This window comes from Hemitrygon akajei, chromosome 9 (genome assembly GCF_048418815.1).
Source record: "Hemitrygon akajei chromosome 9, sHemAka1.3, whole genome shotgun sequence".
In the NCBI taxonomy this organism is placed as follows: domain Eukaryota; kingdom Metazoa; phylum Chordata; class Chondrichthyes; order Myliobatiformes; family Dasyatidae; genus Hemitrygon; species Hemitrygon akajei.
The window spans coordinates 103,352,573-103,374,317 of record NC_133132.1 but is presented as its reverse complement, the minus strand read 5'-3'; the positions used below and the strand labels follow the sequence as shown (position 1 = coordinate 103,374,317).

The window sequence follows — 21,745 nt, the reverse complement described above, 5'->3', positions numbered from 1 at the left end:
AATCAGATTCCAACATTCCCAGACATTTGTTGTCTCCACCCATCACCTCCAATCTTTTCTACCCTTCCTTCCTAAATCTGAATATCAACCCTTCTCATCTAATTCCACCTATCTCCTGCCAGTTCTTGCCCAACCTCACCCCAACATCTTCATACTGGTCACCTCCCCTCTACCTTTCAATCCAGCTAAGGGTCTCGACCCAAAACACCAACTTGTCCGTTTCCCTCCACAGATGCTGCCTGACCCATTGAGTTCCCCTAGCAGTTAGTTTATGGCTGGGGATAGGGTGACTTTCTGTAGGTTGGTGAACTAAAATGAAGAGTAATCAGAGGTAGAGCATCAGCCATTTCTATTCTGTATTAATGAATTGGATGAATGTGCTGAGTGTAATGCATTTGTAGTGATACATGGATAGTTGAGAAAGGAAAATGTTAGAAAGATGCAGAGAATCAAAGAGTCCAAATCAGAGCCAGATTTATTATCACTGACAATTGTCATCAAATTTGTCATTTTGTGATAGCAGTACAATGCAGGACATAAAAGTTACTATGTTATAGATAGATAGATAGATAGATAAACAAATGACTAAATATGTAAATTAACAGATAAACATAAATAGAAAGAAAGGAAAAAGAAAGGAAGGAAAAAGGAAGAAAGGAAGAAAAGAAGGAAGGAAGGAAGAGAGGATCTATTGTTGGCTAATTGATGGGGACGGACTCAAGTGATTGGTAAACTATCAATTGGATCACATGCTAGCAGATGAATTCAACAGACTGTGAGCTTGTTCATCTGGTACCTTTTGGTTCTTTTATCCTTTTCCTAGATTTTTTCCAATTGCATTTCCATCCATTGAGGTGTTTAAGTTTTTCTCTGCTTAATTCAGTCATTGGTTAAAATGAAGAATTCAGTGAACCTAGTCAATTAGACCCTAAATCCAGATAACTGCTTGTGATGTGATCCAAGAGTAGATTAAAGATTGGCTTTATTTGTCACCTGTACATCAAAACGCACAGTGAAATGCGTTGTTTGTGTCAATGGCCAACACAGTCTGAACATGTACCGGGGACAACCTGCCAGTGTCGCCATGTTTCTGGCATCAAAGCAGCATGCTCACGACTTACTAATCTGTACATCTTTGGAATGTGGGAGAAAAGCAGAGCACCCAGAGGAAACCCATGCAGTAATGGGGAGAATGTACAAACTCCATCCAAACCAGTGAGAATTGAAACCCAATCACAGGCACTATAAAGAATTATGATAACTACTCACTATATGACGAAAGATGCTGGGGGAGTTGATAAACAGTTACACTCAAATGACGAACCTCCCAGTCAGAATACTGATAACAGACTCAATGAGGAGGAGCAACACCTTATATTCTACCTCCAACCTGATGGCACGAGCATTAATTTCTCTAACTTCCAGCAATTTCTCCCCTCACCCCTTCTCCCTTTTTCATTCCTCATTCTGGCTCCCCGTTTACACATCCCTTCTCCTCACCTGCTGATCTTCTCCCTCTAGTTCCTCTTATCCTTCCCTTTCTCCCATGGTCCACTCTGCTCTCCTATCAGATTCCTTCTTCGGCACTTTACCTTTTCCACCTATCACCTGCCAGCTTCTTACTTCAGCTCTCTCCCTCACCCACCTGGCTTCACCTATCATCTTCTGGCTTGTACTCCTTCCCCTCCCCCTCCCCACACCTTCTTATTCTGGCATCTTCCTCCCTTCCTTTCCTGTCCTAATAAAGGTCTAGCCCGAAACATCAACCTTTTATTCATCTCCGTATTTGTTGCCCGACCTACTGAGTTCCTCCAGCATTCTGTGTGTGTTGACTGACTCAATTATCTGGGTGTTTTGCAGGTTTATGAAGTTCCATGTTGCAAAGAGAAAGTTCAAAGAGACTCTGCGACCGTACGATGTGAAAGATGTGATTGAGCAATATTCGTCTGGACATTTGGACATGCTTGGTAGGATCAAAAGTCTGCAGTCACGGTGAGCGTGCCTTCCAAAAACTCCACTTCATCCAGATTTAGTTGACAGCTACTGGTTCATTTTTAGCACTCTTGGAAGACTGTGAATACTCGTTAAATTTTGGGTTGACACTCCCACTGCACTACTAATGCACCACTGCCCTTCCCACCCCTCCCTCAGGTGTCCATTAAAGGTTAACACACTCACAAACTGCTGGAGGAACTCGGCAGTTCAGGCAGCATCAATGAACAGAAAGGAACATCCATTAAAGGTCCCATGGATCCATTTGGACAAGGCATTAGGCTAGAGTCCAGGCCAACATCTATCCTTTGTCTACAAACAGAATCAAAACACTAAAACCTCTTATCCTTCCCTTTCTCCCATTGTCTATTCTCCTCTCCTATCAGATTCCTTCTTCTTCAGCCCTTTACCTTTTCTGCCTATCACCTCCCAGCTTCTTAAGACATAGGAGCAGAACTGGGCTATTTGGTACATCAAGTCTGCTCCATTATTCTATCATGGTTGATTTATGATCATCTGCAAGCCCTTTCTCCTGCCTTCTCCCCATAACCTTTAACAAACTTACTAATCAAGAAGCTATCAACTTCTGCTTTAAATATACCTGATGAAACATAAATCAGCACAGCCGAGTACAGGGCCTTTGGCCTGCAATGGTATGCTAACCCTTTAACCTATTATTCAGATTCACATTCAGTTTATTGTCATTTAGAAACCACAAATGCAATGCAGTTAAAAAATGAGACAACGTTCCTCCAGAATGATATCACAAAAGCATATGACAAAACAGACTACACCAGAAAATCCACATAACATTTGGCAATCCCCAATCCAGAGTCCGGAGAGTCTGCTGCGTATTAATATCGTGCTACCATCTTAGCGCGTTTCCCGGAAAGGAGCTCTAAACCCACCAGACAAAACAAGACCAAAAATTAAAGCTACAAGACCTGCACAAAACCACATAGTTACAACATATAGTTACAACAGTGCAAACAATAGCATAATTGATTAAAAAAAACAGAACATGGGCACAGTAAAAATAGTCCAAAGATGTTAAAAGACTATAAGTTCGAAAGAAACCACCACACAGTTTCCACAAGTTCACAGGGTCCCGATTGACTCATCATCTCACGCCGGTGGCAGAAGGGAATACCCCCACTATGGACTTCCACGGTGCTGCCCAACTCAGCCTCGCAGACGCAGCACACAATGAAAGCTCCGTCAAACCCAGCCTCGCAGACGCAGCACACAATGAAAGCAACCTGACTGCAGCGGATTCCGAGTCCGTCGAACCTCCGACCATCCCCTCCGGCACAGCTTCTCCGAGCACCATCTTCTGCCGAGCGTATTAAGACGCCCCTGCCAACGGCCATCGGCAACGCGACCCTGAGGACTGGGGGCCTGTTCTTCCCAGCAGAGACCCGGACCTCACAGCAGCAGCAGCAACGAAGAAGGTCTTCCTGGAGATTTCCAGATGTTCCTCTGTGCTCCCACGTCCATTTTCATCCGATTATGATTGCGCACGTTACCCCACTTCACAAATAACAGATAATCAGCTCCGGAGTGGCCGCTGCAAGCTGCGTCGCGCCGCCATCTTGGATTGATCCATCTAGATTGAATCAATCTAACATTTCCCTCCCCCATTGCCCTCATTTTCTATCATCCATGTCCCTACCTAAGAGTCTCAAAATATCTCAAATGTATCTAACTCTACCATTACCCCTAACAGCGAATTCCATGCATGACTGCTGTGTGTAAAAAAAACTTACCTCTGACATCCCCCCACCTAGACATTCTTCCAATCACCTGTATTAGCTATTTCTGCCCTAGGAAAAAGTCCCTGGCACATGGTGTGAGCAGAATCATTTGCAGCTTAATGGGAAAAAGACTAAGGAGCTGGTGGTGGACCTGAGGAGGGCCAAGGCACCGGTGACCCCTGTTTCCATCCAAGGGGTCAGTGTGGACATGGTGGAGGATTACAAATACCTGGGGATACGAATTGACAATAAACTGGACTGGTCAAAGAACACTGAGGCTGTCTACAAGAAGGGTCAGAGCCGTCTCTACTTCCTAAGGAGACTGAGGTCCTTTACCATCTGCTGGACGATGCTGAGGATGTTTTACGAGTCTGTGGTGGCCAGTGCTATCATGTTTGCTGTTGTGTGCTGGGGCAGCAGGCTGAGGGTAGCAGACACCAACAGAATCAACAAACTCATTCATAAGGCCAGTGATGTTGTGGGGGTGGAACTGGACTCTCTGACATTGGTGTCTGAAAAGAGGATGCTGTCCAAGTTGCATGCCATCTTGGACAATGTCTCCCAACCACTCCATAATGTACTGGTTAGGCACAGGAGTACATTCAGCCAGAGACTCATTCCACCGAGATGCAACACCGAGCGTCATAGGAAGTCATTCCTACCTGTGGCCATCAAACTTTACAACTCCTCCCTCGGAGTGATAGATAGATAGATAGATAGATAGATAGATAGATACTTTATTCATCCCCATGGGGAAATTCAACATTTTTTCCAATGTCCCATACACTTGTTGTACATACAATACTTAACTCAGTAATAATATGATATGCATCTAAATCACTAACTCAAAAAGCATTAATAATAGCTTTAAAAAAAAAGTTCTTAAGTCCTGGCAGTTGAATTGTAAAGCCTAATGGCATTGAGGAGTATTGACCTCTTCATCCTGTCTGAGGAGCATTGCATCGACAGTAACCTGTCGCTGAAACTGCTTCTCTGTCTCTGGATGGTGCTATGTAGAGGATGTTCAGGGTTTTCCATAATTGACCGTAGCCTACTCAGCGCCCTTCGCTCAGCTACCGATGTTAAACTCTCCAGTACTTTGCCCACGACAGAGCCCGCCTTCCTTATCAGCTTATTAAGACGTGAGGCGTCCTTCTTCTTAATGCTTCCTCCCCAACACGCCACCACAAAGAAGAGTGTCAGACACCCTGAGCCAATAGCCTGGTCCTGGACTTGGCATAATATTTATGGTTTTATATTGCTATATTTCTACACTATCCTTGATTGGTGCAACTGTAACAAAACCCAATTTCTCTCGGGATCAATAAAGTATGTCTGTCAGTCTGTCTATCACTCAATCTACATCTCTTATCACCTTGTACAAGTTACCTCTCATCCTCCTTCGCTCCAACTTCTTCAACTGTCATTTCTACCTTTGACCTCCAGCTTCTGACTTCATTCTCTTCCCCCCCCACATAACCTGCCAATCACCATACCCCCCTCACTTGGATCCACCTATCAGCTGTTCATCGCTTTCTTCCCAGTCAGCTGAAGGGTCTCTACCTGAAATATCGAAAGTCCATTTACCTCCGTAGATGCTGCCTGGCCTGCTCAGTACCTCCAACTCAAAGTCAAAGTCATAGTAAACTTATCAGTAAAGTACGTATACATTACCATATCATAAATTGGGATTCATTTCTCTTGCTGACATTTACAGAAACATAAAGAAATGATATAGAATTTATGCAGAACCATACATAAATAAAGACTGACAACCAAAGTGCAAAAGAAGACAATTTGTGCAATTAAGAATAAGTAATACTGAGAACCTAAGTTGCAGAACCCTTGAAAGTGAGTCTGTAGGTTGTCTGCAGTGAGAATAGGACTAGGCTGCACCTGTCTCTTGCAAATCTTCCTAAGGGTGGGTCTCAAACACTACTGGGTCACTAATAGGACATTGTAGACATTGGACTACTGTGTTACATGGACAATAGGGTGGGTTGTGGAAAACCTGGGGGTAGGAGAGGAGGACAGATGTTCGGGGGTAGAGCAGAACATTGCATTAAAGCGTTGCAAGAACAGTTTGTCTGTGTGAAAGTCAGAGGAATATAAGGGGTCATCATCGTGCCACAAAATTCCTATTCTTCCCCTTCCAAAGTTCCAAGTAAGCTCGTTATCAAAGTACATATATGTCACCATGAGATTCATTCATAGTTGAACAAAAACTGCACACAAAGAATGGTAAACAACCAATATGTAAAAGGAGACAAACTGCAAATGCAAAAACCAAATAATTAATAGGTAGATCGATAAATAAATAAATAATACTGAACAGATGAGTTGGAGGGTCCTTGAAAGTGAGTGCATAGGGAGTGCAGTCAGTTCAGAGTTGAGGTGATTGAAGTTATCCCTGATGGTTTCAGGGTGATAACTGTTCCTGAACCTGGTGATGTGGGACCTAAGGCTCCTGTACCTCCTCCCCAGTGGTAGCACCAGGAAGAGAACAAGCCCTGGATGATGGGGTCCTTTATGATGGATTCTTGTTTCCTTGTGACAGGGCTCCTTGTAAATGTTTTCAGTGCTGGGGAGGGAGGGCTTTGCCTGTGATGGACTGGGCTGCATCCACCAATTTCTGTCCGTTTGGAATGTTACATCCTCTGTGTATTTAGGTAGACTCGCACAGAAACACCATTGCGCCCCCCTCCCCCCACGATTCCCGAAGTTGTGACTTCGGCAAGTAAGAGTTTACAGTGGGTGGACAACTGCCATTTTTTTCTGAATTTAATCTTATATTAAATTATGTATTATATAAGATATTATATAAGATATAATCTTATATCTTAATGTATATACATTAGATATGATTTCATACGACACCTTCTTGCTGTGCAGTTATAAACACAAGAGATTCTACAGATATTTAAAATCCAGGGTAACATGCACATAATGATGGAGGAACTTGCTGAGTTCCTATAGCATTTTGTGTGCTGTACAGTTAAATAGACTTCCCCATGTGCTGTTCCTTATCGTGGTGGGGAGGTTTATGTGCCTTAATGATCCTGGGAGCTATACCAGCTGGGACTTCAGTCACTGGTAGGTTCAACCTTGCTGGGCAGGTTCCAGGTGAAGGGCCAGACGAATTCAGCACCTGGTCCTCCAGGTTGGGGGTTGGGCGTAGGGCCAGCAACACTACCCTGTAAAATCTTTACCGCTACAGAAACCGAAACAAGGAAATTTATTGCTGCCGGTGAGAGGAGTGATGCAGAACTGGGAACAGAAATTATGATGGACGGAGATCAAAGCCACCAGGACATCTCTGGACTGAGAGCTGATCTTCCTTCACCCAAAGAAACTATCCATATTGGATGCTGGAATGTTCAAACTTTATATCAAACTGGAAAGCCTGCACAGACTATCAAAGAGATGTACAACTACCGACTGCAGCTGCTTGGAATACAAGAAACACATTGGATAGAACCTGGAAAGCGACCCTTAGCATCTGGCGATACAATCATATGGTCAGGCCACAAGGAAAACCACCATTTACAAGGTGCGGCACTCATCATGGACAAGGACGCCTCGAGGGCCTTATTAGAATGGAACCCCATCTATGAAAGACTCTTGTATGTTCGTTTAAACTCGAAGTTCACTAAACTGTCCATAATTGTGGTATATGCACCTACTGAGGATGTGGAAAAATAAACTAAAGATGAGTTTTATAACAGCCTTCAAGCTGCCATGGAAAAGATCCCGAAACACGATGTGTTCATTATAATGGAGGACCTTAATGCAAGAGTTGGGAGTGAAAACAGCAATCGTGAAAGTACTATTGGAAGACATGGTGTTGGAGTCATGAATGACAATGGTGAAAGACTTTGTGACTTTTGTGAAATGAACTGTCTTACAGTAGGAGGCACCGTTTTCCAGCATAGAGATATCCATAAACTCACGTGGAAATCCCCAGATGGGAAAACAGAGAGTCAGATTGACCATATCATTATCAACAACAAATGGAAGAGATCACTCAGCGATATTTGGGTAAAAAGTCTAGCGGATGTTGGCAGCGATCACCATCTCCTTGTAGCAAAATTGAAACTAAAATTGAGGAAAGTGAGAATGGGCTTAAGCAGAGGCCGATGCTTCAATTACAGCAAACTTCAAAATTTTGAGATACAGGCAAAATTTACTCTCAAACTTACAAACAGATTTAGCATACTGACATGACAATCCACAACTTTAATAATGTGATGAAGGAGACTAGTAAAGAGATCCTGGGATACCAAAAGAAATGGAAATTAGTGAGACAACCTGGATGAAAATAATGAAAAGGAAAGAAACCAAGAAAAGAATGCTGAGTGTAACTTCCCATCGTCTGAGGGAGAGACTTGCTGCTGAATGTGCTGAGAATGACAAGGATGTTACACGAAGCTGCAGAAAGGACAAGCGACAGTATTTTGAGACACTTGCCTCAAAAGCTGAAGAAGCTGCAAAAAATATGGCTATGAGAACTTTATACAAAATAACCAAGTGCATGAAGGGGAACTATGGAAACAAGCATGATATCGCAAAGGATGGCAATATTATCAAAAACGAGAAAGGAGTAACCACCAGATGGAAAGAACATTTTGAAGCAGTTTTGAATAGACCAACACCTCGAGAAACCCCTGAGATTTGTGAGAGTAATGAAGACCCTGATATCTCCACAGAACCACCCACAGTTGAAGTCCAGCAAGCCATTAAGAAAATGAAATCAGGAAAGGCACCCAGAGAAGATGAGATAAGTGCAGAAATGCTTAAGAAATGCAGAAAGGCAGAGAAGTGTGCCATGTGCTGTGTCAATCCTTTAACACCATCTGGAAAAGTGAAGAAATACCCGAGGAATGGAAAACTAGACTTATTGTAAAACTGCCAAAGAAAGGAGATTTAAGTATATGCGACAACTGGAGAGGTGTTACGCTCCTCTCAATTACAAGCAAAGTTTTCAGTCACATCTTGTTAAATCAGCTCTCAGAGGTTATGGAAGATATCATCTAGAAAGAACAAGCTGGCTTTAGGAAAGGTCGATCTTGCATAGACTATATATTCATACTAAGACAAATTCTCGAACAATCTGCAGAGTGGAACAGCAATCTTTATGTACTATTTGTGGACTTCAAGTAAGCATTTGATAATATCCACCAAGAAACACTCTGGAAAGATACGGATTTCCCCAAAAAATTGTAAACATTATCCAAATGATGTACAGTGACTTTCAGTGCAAGGTGATTTGTGGAAAGCAGCTGACAGAAAGCTTTAGGGTTTTCACAGGAGTTAAACAGAGATGTATCCTATCACCTTTGCTCTTCATTTTAGCAATGGATTGGCTTATGAGGGAAACAATCACAGTAAAGAAACGCGGTATTCAATGGACACTTACCTCAACCTAGTTTTTGCTGGTGATATCAGTCTGCTAGCGAGTAGTCATTGTGACATTCAGGAGAAAACAGACAGACTTACATCATATGCATCGCAACTTGGGATGAACATTCAAGTGAAAAAAATGAAGATCATGAAGGTGAATGCTTCCAACCTCCAACCAGTAATCATCAATAATCAGCAAGTGGAAGAGGTAGATGAGTTCACGTACCTTGGGAGTAAAAGTTAGCACTGATGGAGATAGTAGTAAGGACGTATTAGCAAGACTATCTAAAGCAAATCAAGCATTTGGCAGCCTCAATGCAGTTTGGAAATCCACACAACTCAAACTTAACACCAAAATCAGAATTTTTAAAAGCAATGTCCTAAGCGTGCTACTTTATGGAAGTGAATGTTGGAAGATGATGAAAGACATCTGCAAGAAACTTGACATGCTCCAGACAAAACATCTATCACCAAGACTTGCTTACATCTTGCAATATGGAATCAATCTCAGTTTGTGTGAAAAGAAGACGATGGAGATGGCTGGGCCATGTAATGAGAATGCCAAATGATCAACTAGCAAAGTAGCACTAAGGTGGACCCCACAGGGAAAGCGATGTAGGGGCAGGCCCAGAATGACGTGGCGAATATCTGTGGAAGCAGAACTGAAAGAAGTAGGCATGAACTGGGTAACTGTGAGCAGCAGAGCTAAAGGCCGGCAGAAATGGAAGACCCTTGTGGAGGCCCTGTGTGCCACCTAAGCACTAAGGGCTCAGACAACGACGACAGTTAAATAGGTGTTATTCTCGACTGCTTTGAACTAAAGTGACAAATTTTTTTCCAAATTTATACGCAAGTATCCTGATCATGACATTTCGGGCCAAGACCCTTCATCAGGACTCAGCCCAGCTTCTCACTTTCTACCCCACCTCCCCCACCCCACATTCCCCCTCACCTGGTCTCATCTGTCACCAGCCAGCTTGTGCTCCTTTCCCTCCCCATTTTCTTATTCTGTCTTCTTCCTCCTCCTTCCCAGGCCTGATGAAGGATCTCAGCCTAAAACATTGACTGTTTATTCTGCTCCATAGACACTGCCAGACTTGCTGAGTTCCTCCAGAGTTTTGTGTGTGTTGTTCAAGATTTCTAGTACCTGCAGAAACTCTTAGAGCCAAAAAGTGCTACAGCACAGAAACAGGCCTTTCAGCCCATCTAGTCCCTGCAAAAATGTTATTCTGCCCAGTGCATGTTTTATTTATAGTTTCCTGAATTTGTTCACACCTCTTACCTAGAGTGGCACACTGTCCTACTGTGTTTTCATATACTGTACCCTGTTACTACCTAGAAGAGTTCCTCTTGCCAAGCACCAGTTTGTCACTATAAGATTTTCTGCCATAGTTATTTACAGATATTTATGTACCTAACATCACAATGTACAAAGAGTTCAAAGGACAGAGTACACACCCCCTCCATGTACATGGAGAGGTAGTGGAAAGTGTGGAACACCTAAAGTTCCTTGGAGTTATGTTGTCAAAATAGCTGACATGGACCACCAACACCTCGCTGCTTGTAAAAAAGGCACAACAAAGACTCTTCTTCCTCAGAAAGCTGAAACAGGCCAAACTCCCACAAAAGTTGTTGCTTAACTTCTACAGAAGCACAATTGAAACCATCCTGACCAACAGCGCCACAGTGTGGTATGCCAGCTGCACAGCTGCTGAGCGACAAGACCTGCATCACGTGTGAAGGCGGCCCAGCGAATTGTCGGGATGGAGCTCCCAGGACCGAAAACCATCTACTCCAGCAGACTCAGGAGGAAAGCAGTCAGCATAACCAGAGACACCACACACCCCGGCCACTCCCTGTTAAACCCACTGCCGTCCAGCAAAAGGTTCAGGACACTCAAAGCCAGAACAAATAGACTGAGGAACAGCTTCTACCCCAGAGCTGTGGCCTCCATCACACCACTCCCACAGAACAATGACTGAAACCATGAGCACACACATTCACACACAAGGACTCAAATACTTGCACTAACGGCACTTTGTGCATTACTGTGATATTCTGGTGCGACTGCAACTTATTTTCTGCTACTTATCTATTTAATACTGTTTTTCTATTACTCCCTTGTTTTTATCTACCGCCTGAGAGGAAGCCAAACAGAGTTCCATTGTACCTATGTATACTGACAATAAAGATCATTCAACACATACAATCAGTCTGTGTATACAGTATAAACTAACCTTATGTACTGTATGTTTGGCCACATTCAGACAGTTAATTGGACATTGTGTTTTATAGGATTAATTTTACATTCATATTTATTGTGTCTCTTGGGTTTTAATTATTTTTTTTCTGCTGATTGTGTTTTCTATCACTACATCGGATCCAGAGAAACAGTCAGTTTGTTCTTCTTTACACTTGTGTACTGGAGAATGACAATTAACAGTCTTGAATTTTGAATCTTGTTTGTTTCATTTAATTCAGCGTGGATCATATTCTTGGGAAAGGACAGTTCTCGACAGAAAAGCGGTCTCGCGAGAAAGGACCACCGGACAATGATATTGCTGCCGACTTTAGCATGATGGGACGGGTGGTAAAAGTGGAGAAACAGGTAACAATGTTGATTACTCGGAAATAACTCCACTGGCTCACCCAAAATGAAAACAGTTTTGTGTGAAGGTGAAAGACCCTTGGGATGATAGATCTGCATGAAAACTCCATGTGGGCTGTCAAGACCAGACTGGGTAAAATACTGGAAGAACTCAGCAAGTCAGGCAGACTAAACAGTCAATGCTTCAGGCCAAGACCCTTCACGAAGAGTGGAAAGGAAGGAAGAAGAAGCCAGAATAAGAAGCTGGGGGGAGGGGAAGGAATACGAGTTGGCACATGACAGGTGAGACCAGGTGAAGGGGAAGGTGGGGTGGGGGTTGGGGGAGACAATGTGAGAAGCTGGGAAGTTATTGGTGGAAGAGGTAAAGAGCTGAAGAAGAAGCAATTTGATAGGAGAAGGCAGTGAACTATGGGAGAAAGAGAAGGAGGAGGGGTACCAGGTGAGAGGCAGGTGAGGCAACGATAAGGGGTGAGAGGGGAACCAGAATGGAGAATGGTAAAAGAGAGAAGGAGGGAGGAGAAATTGCTGGAAGTTAGAGAAATCAATGTTCATTCCATCAGGTTGGGGCTAACCAGATGGAAAATGAGGTGATTCTCCTCCAACCTGAGTGTGGCCTCAATGTGACAGTGGAGAAGGCCATGGGCTGATATGTCAGAATGGAAATTGGAAGTCAAATTGAAATAGGTGGCCAGAAGGAAATCCCACCTTCTGTGGCCAGCACAGAGCCTTTTATAACCACCAGTAACATTTGTCTTTGCAGGTACAGTCCATTGAGTCAAAGCTAGATGCGCTGTTGGACATCTACAGACAGTGTCTGCGGAAAGGCTCAGTCTCGGCACTGACCCTTGCCTCTCTGCAGATGCCTTCACTGGAGCTCGATCAAACTTCTGATTATCAAAGTCCGGTGGAAGGGCTCAACTCAGCCCGACTCAGCAACTGTACATCAAGATCTACCAGTGCCCGAGGACTGCAGCTCATCCTCACACCAGATGATCCAAGTGGCCCCTCTTATGCACACGTCAGCCTGACCACCCAGCCTCAGGCTGTTCCCAGTACCAAGGGTGACAGGCCCACAATGGCAGTGCCTAGTCCAATGGTCCCACCTTCTAAGGAGACAGTGACATCTCAACTGTTGCCATCCTTCCAGACCACCAGCAGGCCGCTTCCTCTCCAGATCGTTCCCGTCACATCACAGGGATTTGATTCCAATATCACCACATGCCTTGTCACTGACCAAAGGGCAGACCTTAGTTTCACTCAGGACACCCCATGGCGGCGGAGTCAGAGTGCAGAGAACGAATCCCTGGTCAACGTTTGCCCAGCGACAGACAAACCTTTAGAACACTCCCTGTCTGTGCAAAATCTGATCCAGCCCACACACGAACTGAGGGTGCCATTCACAGACAGGAACCACAGGAGCGCCAGAGCATGCCAAGAACACTACCCCAAATGGATGGCATCACGATTCTTGGTTGGAGGTGAGGAGGTCAGCCCAGAGACGTTTGAAAGCGTAAACCCAATGAGGTCTGGAGTGCCCAGAACGTCACGAGTCATTGAACAAGCAGAGGACCCAGTAAGGTCCTTGAGCATGTCTCCAATTCATCTAAAGTGAGAACAAAAGAAACCTCCCTCCCACAAGTCTCCAATATGCATTGCCTCAGATTCTCTTTGCCTTTGAGACAAATCATGAAACTTTCAAGTGTAACATAGCGAACAAATGAAAGAGGCACTTATGGGTCTAGTTGCATGAATAAATGCATGCCAAATTGAAAATGAGATTGTTTTAAAGTATTGTGGGAGCAGCTTGTTTCTTTGATAAATCAGGAATTATTTTTGTAACAAATGTGCACAGAGGTCATTTGATGATGTTTCAGTGAATAGTTCAGGGATCTGGACTGATTAAGACTACTTTTATTTACAGTACAGTTGTGTCTTCAAACTTCTGTGGTGTTTATGAAACCCTGTTATCTTATCCAGGTAAAAACCCCTGTTTATATCAGAAGGGTTTCTCTGCTTCATTTGAGTTACAAAAGATAGACACATTCTATATGAAAAATGTTTATAAAATATTCAACATTATTTTGAAAGTTAATTGCTGAATATTTTGTTGAACTTTTTTTAAGGTTCAGGTTGTTTGAAAGACCTTTTCTGTGTAGAGAGAAGTGTCGGAACAACCAAGGAGGCAGATGGTGATGGAGTACCACTGATAGTGTGATGTTCAACTCTGAACGCACCGTAATCTGTATGATGATCTAAATAATGTGGCTTCCTTTGAAGCAGACCCTGCCTTGGACAACCTCTTTTCCTTTAGAATACGGTATTAATGCCTCACTGAAAAAAAACGAAGATTTATTGTAGAATGCTTTGTATATCATTTTCTTAATGTATGTATAAGAGATGCTGATATTTGTACTGATTAGATATATATCAAGTTTGAACAGCAGCCTGGCTGGTAGATCCAGGTGCTGCTCTGAAGCACAATTTGCTGAGCAATTGATCGTATTGTAGAAAACTAGAACCGTACAGTGCAGAAAGAGGCCCTTTGGCCCATTGTGCCTTTTCTGTCTGTTTGAAAGAGCCATCCATGCAGTCCTACACCTCCTTCCTGAGTGAAAATTATTTTCTTTCAGTTATTTATCTCACAAAATATAATTGAATTTACTTCTTCCCTCTTTACAGTCAGTGCATCTCGAACAACTTAATGTGCTCATTCTAACTGTTTACTTTACAGCATAAGACAGAATCAAAACCAAAATTAATATCACTGAAAGTTGCCATGAGATTGTTTTGCAGCAGCAGTATAGTGCAATACATTTAAACACTACAAATTAGAGGAAGAAATTATATATAACCCCATTCTCCTGCCTTCTCCCCATAATCTGACAGTTACTAATCAGCCTATTAACCTCTGCTTTAAATGTACCCAATGACTTGGCATCCACAGATATCTGCAGCAATGAATTCCACAGATTCACTACCCTCTGGCTGATGAAATTTGTCCTCACCTCTGTTCTAAGGAGAGGTCCTCATATTCTGAGACTGTGCCTTCATGTCCTAGACTGTCCCACTAAAGAAAGCATCCTCTCCATATCCACTCTATCTAGGCTTTTCAATATTTGATAGGTTTCCATGAGATCCCCCTTCATTCCTCTAAACTCCAGTTAATACAGGGCCAGAGCTAACAAAAGCTACTTGTATGTTAACCCTTTAATTCCCAGGATAATTCTCATTAACCTCCTCAGGACCCTCTCCATCCTTTCTTAGATAAGGGGCCCAAAACTGTTCAGAATACTCCAAGTGCTGTCTGATCAATACCTTATAAAAGCTCAGCATTACATCCTTGCTTTTATTTATTAGTCCTCTCAAAATGAATGCTAATATTGCATTTGCCTCCCTTACCTCTGTTGTAACCTGAATGTTTTGCAAACTATCTTTGAGTTATATCTCTGGCCAGCATTACATTAATGATTTTGAACAGTTTTGTTCAGTCCATCCTCAGGCTTATCCATGGTGAGATGAAACTGACCAGAAATCTGTTAACACTTTAGATAATCAACCCTATTCTCTTACACTTCCCTCTGTAAGCTTTGATCAGGAAACTATCTCCATTATTTACCCAGGTCCCATATAGCACATACAACAGTACAGTACAGAGACAGTCCCTTCAGACCCCAAACTAATTAAATTAGAGTTTAAATGCCTAACTAAACTAATCACATATGACTTTACATCGTCCATATTCCTCCAATCTCTACGCACTTACACGCCTATCTAAGAGCTCCCTAAACACCTCTATATGCCTCCACCAGAACCCCAGCCAGCACATTCTAGGCATCCACCATTCTCCACTAATGAAACTTTCCCCTCAAATCTCCTTCGAACTTATACCCTCTCATCTTAAATACGTGCCCTCTATTAGACATTTGGACACTGGGAGAAAGGTACCAGCTCTCTCTTCTCTATCTATACCTTTAATAATCTTATAAATTTCTATCATATCTGGTGCCATTCTAATATATTTGCTGGGATTTTTTCCATCCTCTCTGTAGTGTAGTATCCAGAAATAATCACAGAGATCTAACTGGGACCTAAACATTGATCTATGTAGACCAATGGACTGACCTGTACACTGCTGAGGCCAGACAACAGCAATCGGACACCTCCTCTTTCTTACCCCTGAACCAGGACCCCAATGAGAAGCATTAGACCACTGTCTCCTATATTATCGCAACCAATTTATAGAAACCCCATCACCTCAGAATTCTTCCTTCTATAGCCTCTAACTTCATTGTTCCCCAACACCCCCTCCCCCCACTGCCCGTTTCTACCTCCTACACCAGTCCTGATGAACAGACTTCATCCAAACCGTTGACTGTCCATTTCCTTCCATAGATGCTGCCTGACCCATTACATTCTTGTGTGTTGGTGATTTATGAAGGTTTTGCTTAGCGCTCCTCCTGTACTTGTATCCACTTGTAAGAAAGCACAGAATTTCATGCTTACTTTAAGCTGTTTTTCTAACTTAGTCCTGCCGCTTTCAAATATTCGTGTTGTAAGCTTCCAGGCACGTCACCTCATGCATTCCCATGAACATTGTTCCTTTTTATTTTACTGCTCCTCATTTTCATTGTATAGATAACGCCACTTCCCTACACTTCATGTCAAATGTTGTGTATTACCCCTTTCATTTGTCAGTCCATGTTATCATGATGCGCTACTTACAGAATATGCTGACTGCCAGGTACATTTTGAGTAGTGTAAATTTTGAAATGTCATTCTAATTGCTCAGCTTTGAAGAATAACATTATATACTTCAATTTCATTTGTAAAATAACACACACGCCATTAATCTCTTCCTTTCTGTACCCATTTAAAGAGTCGCAGAGCACTTTTGCACAGAAACAGCCCTTCGGCCCAACTAGTCCATGCCAACCTGTTATTCAGCCTAGTCCCATCAACTTGAACTGGTCCATAGCCGTCCACTCCCTCCCACCCAAACTTCTCTTTAATGTTGAAATTAAACCAGAATTTAGCACCTGCTAACAGCTCATTCCACACACACAACGGCCTCTGAGTGAAGAAGTTCCCCCTCGATATTTCACCTTTCACCCTTTAACTACAACCTGCAGTTCTAGTCTTACCTAAACTCAGCATGTCTATATACCTCATAAATTTGTTTACCACTTTAAAATCTCCCCTCATTCTCCTATACTCCAAGGAATAAAGTCTTAACCTATTCAATCTTTCCCTATAACTCATGCACTCAAGTTCTGACAACATCCTTGAAAATTTTCTTTGTAGTCTTTCACTCTTATTGATATCTTTACTGTAGGTATGTGACTAGAACTACACACAATACTCCAAATTTGGCTACACTAACTTCTTATACAACTTTAACATAACATCCCAACTTTTGTGCTCAATACTCTGATCAATGGAGGCCTATGTATCAAAAACTCTCTTTAACACCTTATCCACCTATGACACCTTTTTTGAATGAATTATGGATCTGTATTTCAAAGGTTTCAAAGGTACATTTAAGGTCAGAGGAATGTATACAGTATGCATCCTGAAATGCTTCTTCTTCTCAACCATCCACGAAAAACAGAGGAGTGCCCCCAAAGAATGAACAACAGTTAAAGGTTAGAACCCCAAAGTCCCCCTCAGCTCCTTTCCCTCCCGCGAGTAAGCAGCAGCAAGCAACGATTCCCCCCTCCGCCCACCAGCAAAAAAACAACAAAAACATCGGCACCCGCCACTGAGCACTCAAGCGTGACTAAAGTAACTGCGAAGACACAGACGCAGTACTCCAAAGATTACTCGTTCACCCAGCATTCAGCATACCATGGGCTCTCTCTCCCCCTAATAAGGGAAAAAGAGGTGTCTCCATTTCACAGTGAGAGGGGAGACATAACAAACAAATCATTGGTTTACAATGTTAAAAGTCCATTGCATTGCTTTTTCCAAGCTCTGTGCCCAAAGATCTCAGGTCTCTGGGCACACAGCCTTAGATCTTCCATCTCCCATGACACACAGGTCTTCTGCTTGGACACCGATCTCCGATCCCCCCCATCTCCAAAGCCACGAAAACTCGGTCCTCCGAAGGTGAGCGAAGCCCTTAGGCCAAGCCCTTGGCATGCCAAATATGTTCAGTTCACCTCTTAGACTTACACTCAGTGGCCATTTTATTAGGTACCTCCTGTTCCTAATGAAGTGGCCATGAGTGTTTGTTCATAGTCTTCTGTTGCTGTAGTCCATACACTTCAAGTTTCAATATGTTGTGTGCTCAGAGATGCTCTTCCACACACCACTGTTGTAATGCATAGTTATTTGAGTTAATGTCACCTTCCTGTTAGTTTGCACCAGTCTGGCCATTCTCCTCTGACCTCTCATTGACAAGGTCTTTTCACCCACAGAACTACTGCCTACTGAATGCTTTTTGTTTCTTGTACCATTCTCTGTAAGTACTAAAGATGATTGTGTATGGAATTCCCAGGAAATCAACAATTTCTGAGATAATCAAACCACTGCAACAGTCATTCCACAGTCAAAGTCACCTAGATCACAGTTCCTCCTCTTTCTGATGCTGGATCTGAACAATAACTGAACCTCTTGACCATGTCTGCATGCTTTTATGCATTGAGTTGTTGCCACATGACTGGCTGATTAGATATTTGCATTAATGAGTAGTTATACAGGTACACCTAATAAAGTGGTCACTGAGTGTATGTACGTATAAAAATCAATCATCAATTAAAGGCCTTGCAGCCTTGTCAACCAATTTGTTACGTAACTCTATCAATTTTGTTAAATGTGATATACTTTCAACTCAGGGGTTCCCAACCTTTTTTATCCATGGATCCTTATCATTAACCGAGGGATCCATGGACCCCACTGTTTCAACTAATCCATGATGGTTTTCATTTACCGTAATAGTTCATGAATTTCTCAGGAGCATTTAATTTGTTATCTCTGGAAACTTCAACAACCCTGAGGTAAGGATGACTGATCTTTCAAGACTAGCTTTCATCCTCAGCAAAAATGACCTGCTGGAGGAACTCCAGATGCAGACCAGATCAAGGGATTTAACCCAAGATGTTGACTATCCATTGTATTTCCACAGATCTAACAGCCTCCGTGGAAGGACAATGGATGTCAATATTTCAGGGTTGAGACCCTTCATCTGGAATGCATCTCGACACCAGTGCAGATGGAGGATCTCAACACGAATGACTGACTGTCTGTTTCCCTCCATGGAAGCTGCCTGACTTGCTGAGTTCCTTCAGCAACCCATTTCCTTTTTGAGCATCTGCAGTTTCTTGTGTCTTTGGATTTCATTCCCTCCCTTTTATGAACAAGGGTCTTCCAATTCTCTGCTACCAATCTTCCCAATAAGAATTTCAATTCTATAGCCACTCATCCAGATCTTTCTGAGTTCTATCAAATTTGGAAGTGCTCCCAGCTTCTTACCTCATAAACCCTTCCCAAACCATCCACCCACGTTCCTGGTCTCACCTATCATCTTTCCTTCCTTCTCCCCACAACCTTCTCATTCTGGTTTTTTCCTGCTTCATTTCCAGTCCTGATAAAGGGTCTCAGCCTAAAATGCCAACTGTTTATACCCCTCCATAGATGCTGCCTAACTTGCTGAGTTCCTCCAGCATTTTGTGAGTGTTTGGAAGTACTTCCTGTTTTTCTATTTTAATTGCAGCCAATTTGTCTGCCTTCTCATTTCCTGATACATTAGCAATGTACTTTTCTATAGTAGCAAATCTATGGTCTGTTTCTTCCTGAATACCTTCCTATGTCCCTAATTAATCCCTTACATCATTTGACTAACCTATTAACATTTATGAAAAACTTTTGTGTCCCTTCATTGTTTATGATTTCAAATACTTCCTTGTTTATTGAACTGGTAAATCTACCCTGATTCTGGTCCTCCAGAACCTGAAGGTCAAAGGTGTGTTTCTTCGAAAATTGTTCAGAATATTCATATTCAGAACACAAAATGCCATTGAAGCTTGTGATATATATGGATTGGAGAACTGAGGCTTGATTTAATTTAGTTGTTATTCTGATCATAGAGTTAATTTGAAGATACTCTTTGCAATGACATTGACAACACTCCAGCATTTAAGATCTTGTGTCACTAGGCAGCCCCTCTGTCAAAGTGTTTTCTGTTTAATTGTTCCTTATCATTTTCCATGTCTAAACTGAATGATACCGTGACAATATTCCACCTGCAGAAATATCCTCCACAAGCCCAAGTTAAAAACTACTTTCAACATTGCATCTGTCTCTCTTGGACATTAGCACATTCCAAGAACTCCTTCCCTACCTTGCCCTTGTTTCTTGCTGTTCATATAAAAGAAACCTTTCATTATCTCTATTTCTATTATTCGTCTTTATCACCCCTTCTGGGGCATAGGCACCAACAACAGCTTGCCAGAGTCCTCTGTCCAGGGCCAGTCGTTTAAGTTGTCCCCAGTTGTAGCTATCTTCTGAAGATCCTTCCTCTCCCAGGGAAGAGATCTTTGGAGCTTGGGTTGGCAATTCTCCAGCTCTGGGTTTTTGCCGATGGAATTGCTAGCCCCATGCCCAACCCTCCTCCTTTTGCAGCTGTGTTTGGGACCATCCATGGCAGAGTTACTAATTTATTACTTTAACATACGGTATTTATGCACAAGTAACTACATAAGATCAAAGCATCCCAATGCCCCTTCTGTTCTAGTCCATCAATATACGAGACACCTCTGTGAGAAATGCATTTATTTAACATCTCTATCTGACGCATACAGGAAGTCTAAAATAATTGCTCAGATTTTTAGAAATTGTAACAATGCAATCTCCATTTTCATTCAGTAAAAATTTGGTCTGTAAATTTTGTGAGATGTACCATACATAAAGAACGAACAGATCTTCCAGCTAGTGACATTTTATTTCACATTTCTTCCTTGTCTGCCCTTCTTATTTGACCTGATATTGATCCTAAGTACTGAGGGTAATTCCCTAGTGTAAGGAAGAGTACTGGCAGATAATAAGGCTCTTTTATGCTCACCTTTAATTGTACATAATGTCAATTCAAATCCTGTTTAATAGTGTTTAATAAATTGTTTTCATGAGTAATTTATTATGTAGAGCTGGGTCATTTTCCCTTAAATGATCTGCTTGAGAGACGTCTTTAGATTAATTTATATTGTTCCATGGCAGGTTGATTCTCTCTTCAGTAGTAAGGTAATGATTTCTTTTCCAACGATATAATAAACCAAGAAAAATTGAACAATGTTCCTATTTATTCTTTGATGCTTCCTTTTGAGTTTGTAAAATGCATGTTTAATTAGTCCCAGTATTTTGGAGCTGATCTCACTTAAAGAACCCATTTTATTTTCTAAATGGTGTGCTTCCATCAACCAGGATACCTGCAGAAATTTGGAACCAGTCATTGAAAGATATTGAAACTGGGGGCTTAGATGTATAAAAGAATCAGGAAAAGATGGGACAGAGGAGAAAGGAAGGGCATCTAAATTCTAAATTCTTTGAAGTGGGTCTTCAAAACAGCAGCACATAATATGAGGCGGTAAATGGTACAGTAGGTAGAGGTGCTGCCTCCCAGTGCCAGAGACCTGAGTTTATTCCCAAACTCCAGTGTTGTCTGTATGTTCAAAGTTCAAAGTAAATTTATTATCAAAGCATGTATAAGTTACCATAAACTGCCTTGATACTCACCTTCTTGTACACATTTACAGAAAAGATAAAGAAATACAATAGAATCTACCAACGACTATATATAAACAAAGAGTCAGAAACTCAGAAACAAAAACGCTGTTCCTAAAATGTTGAGTGTGTGTCTTCAGGTTCTCATACGTTCTCCCTGATGGTAGTAATGAGAAGACAGCATGTCCTGGGTGGTGAGGGTCACTAACGATGGATGTTGCCTTTTCAGGCTTTGCCTTTTGAAGATGTCCTCAATGCTGGGGAGGCTAGGCCCATG

At 42.3% G+C, this 21,745-nt stretch overlaps 1 protein-coding gene across 1 annotated transcript in view; it reads left to right on the top strand.

Moving 5' to 3' along the window:
* kcnq5a (potassium voltage-gated channel, KQT-like subfamily, member 5a) overlaps positions 1 to 21,015 on the top strand; it is a 323,005-nt gene extending 301,990 nt beyond the window's left edge. Inside the window, exons 13-15 of the mRNA XM_073056700.1 lie at positions 1,861 to 1,992; positions 11,628 to 11,754; positions 12,515 to 21,015. Coding sequence (XP_072912801.1) covers positions 1,861 to 1,992; positions 11,628 to 11,754; positions 12,515 to 13,366 — 1,111 coding nt within the window. The 3' untranslated portion in view covers positions 13,367 to 21,015. The remainder of the gene's footprint in view (positions 1 to 1,860; positions 1,993 to 11,627; positions 11,755 to 12,514) is intronic.
* Positions 21,016 to 21,745: the final 730 nt, after the last annotated feature.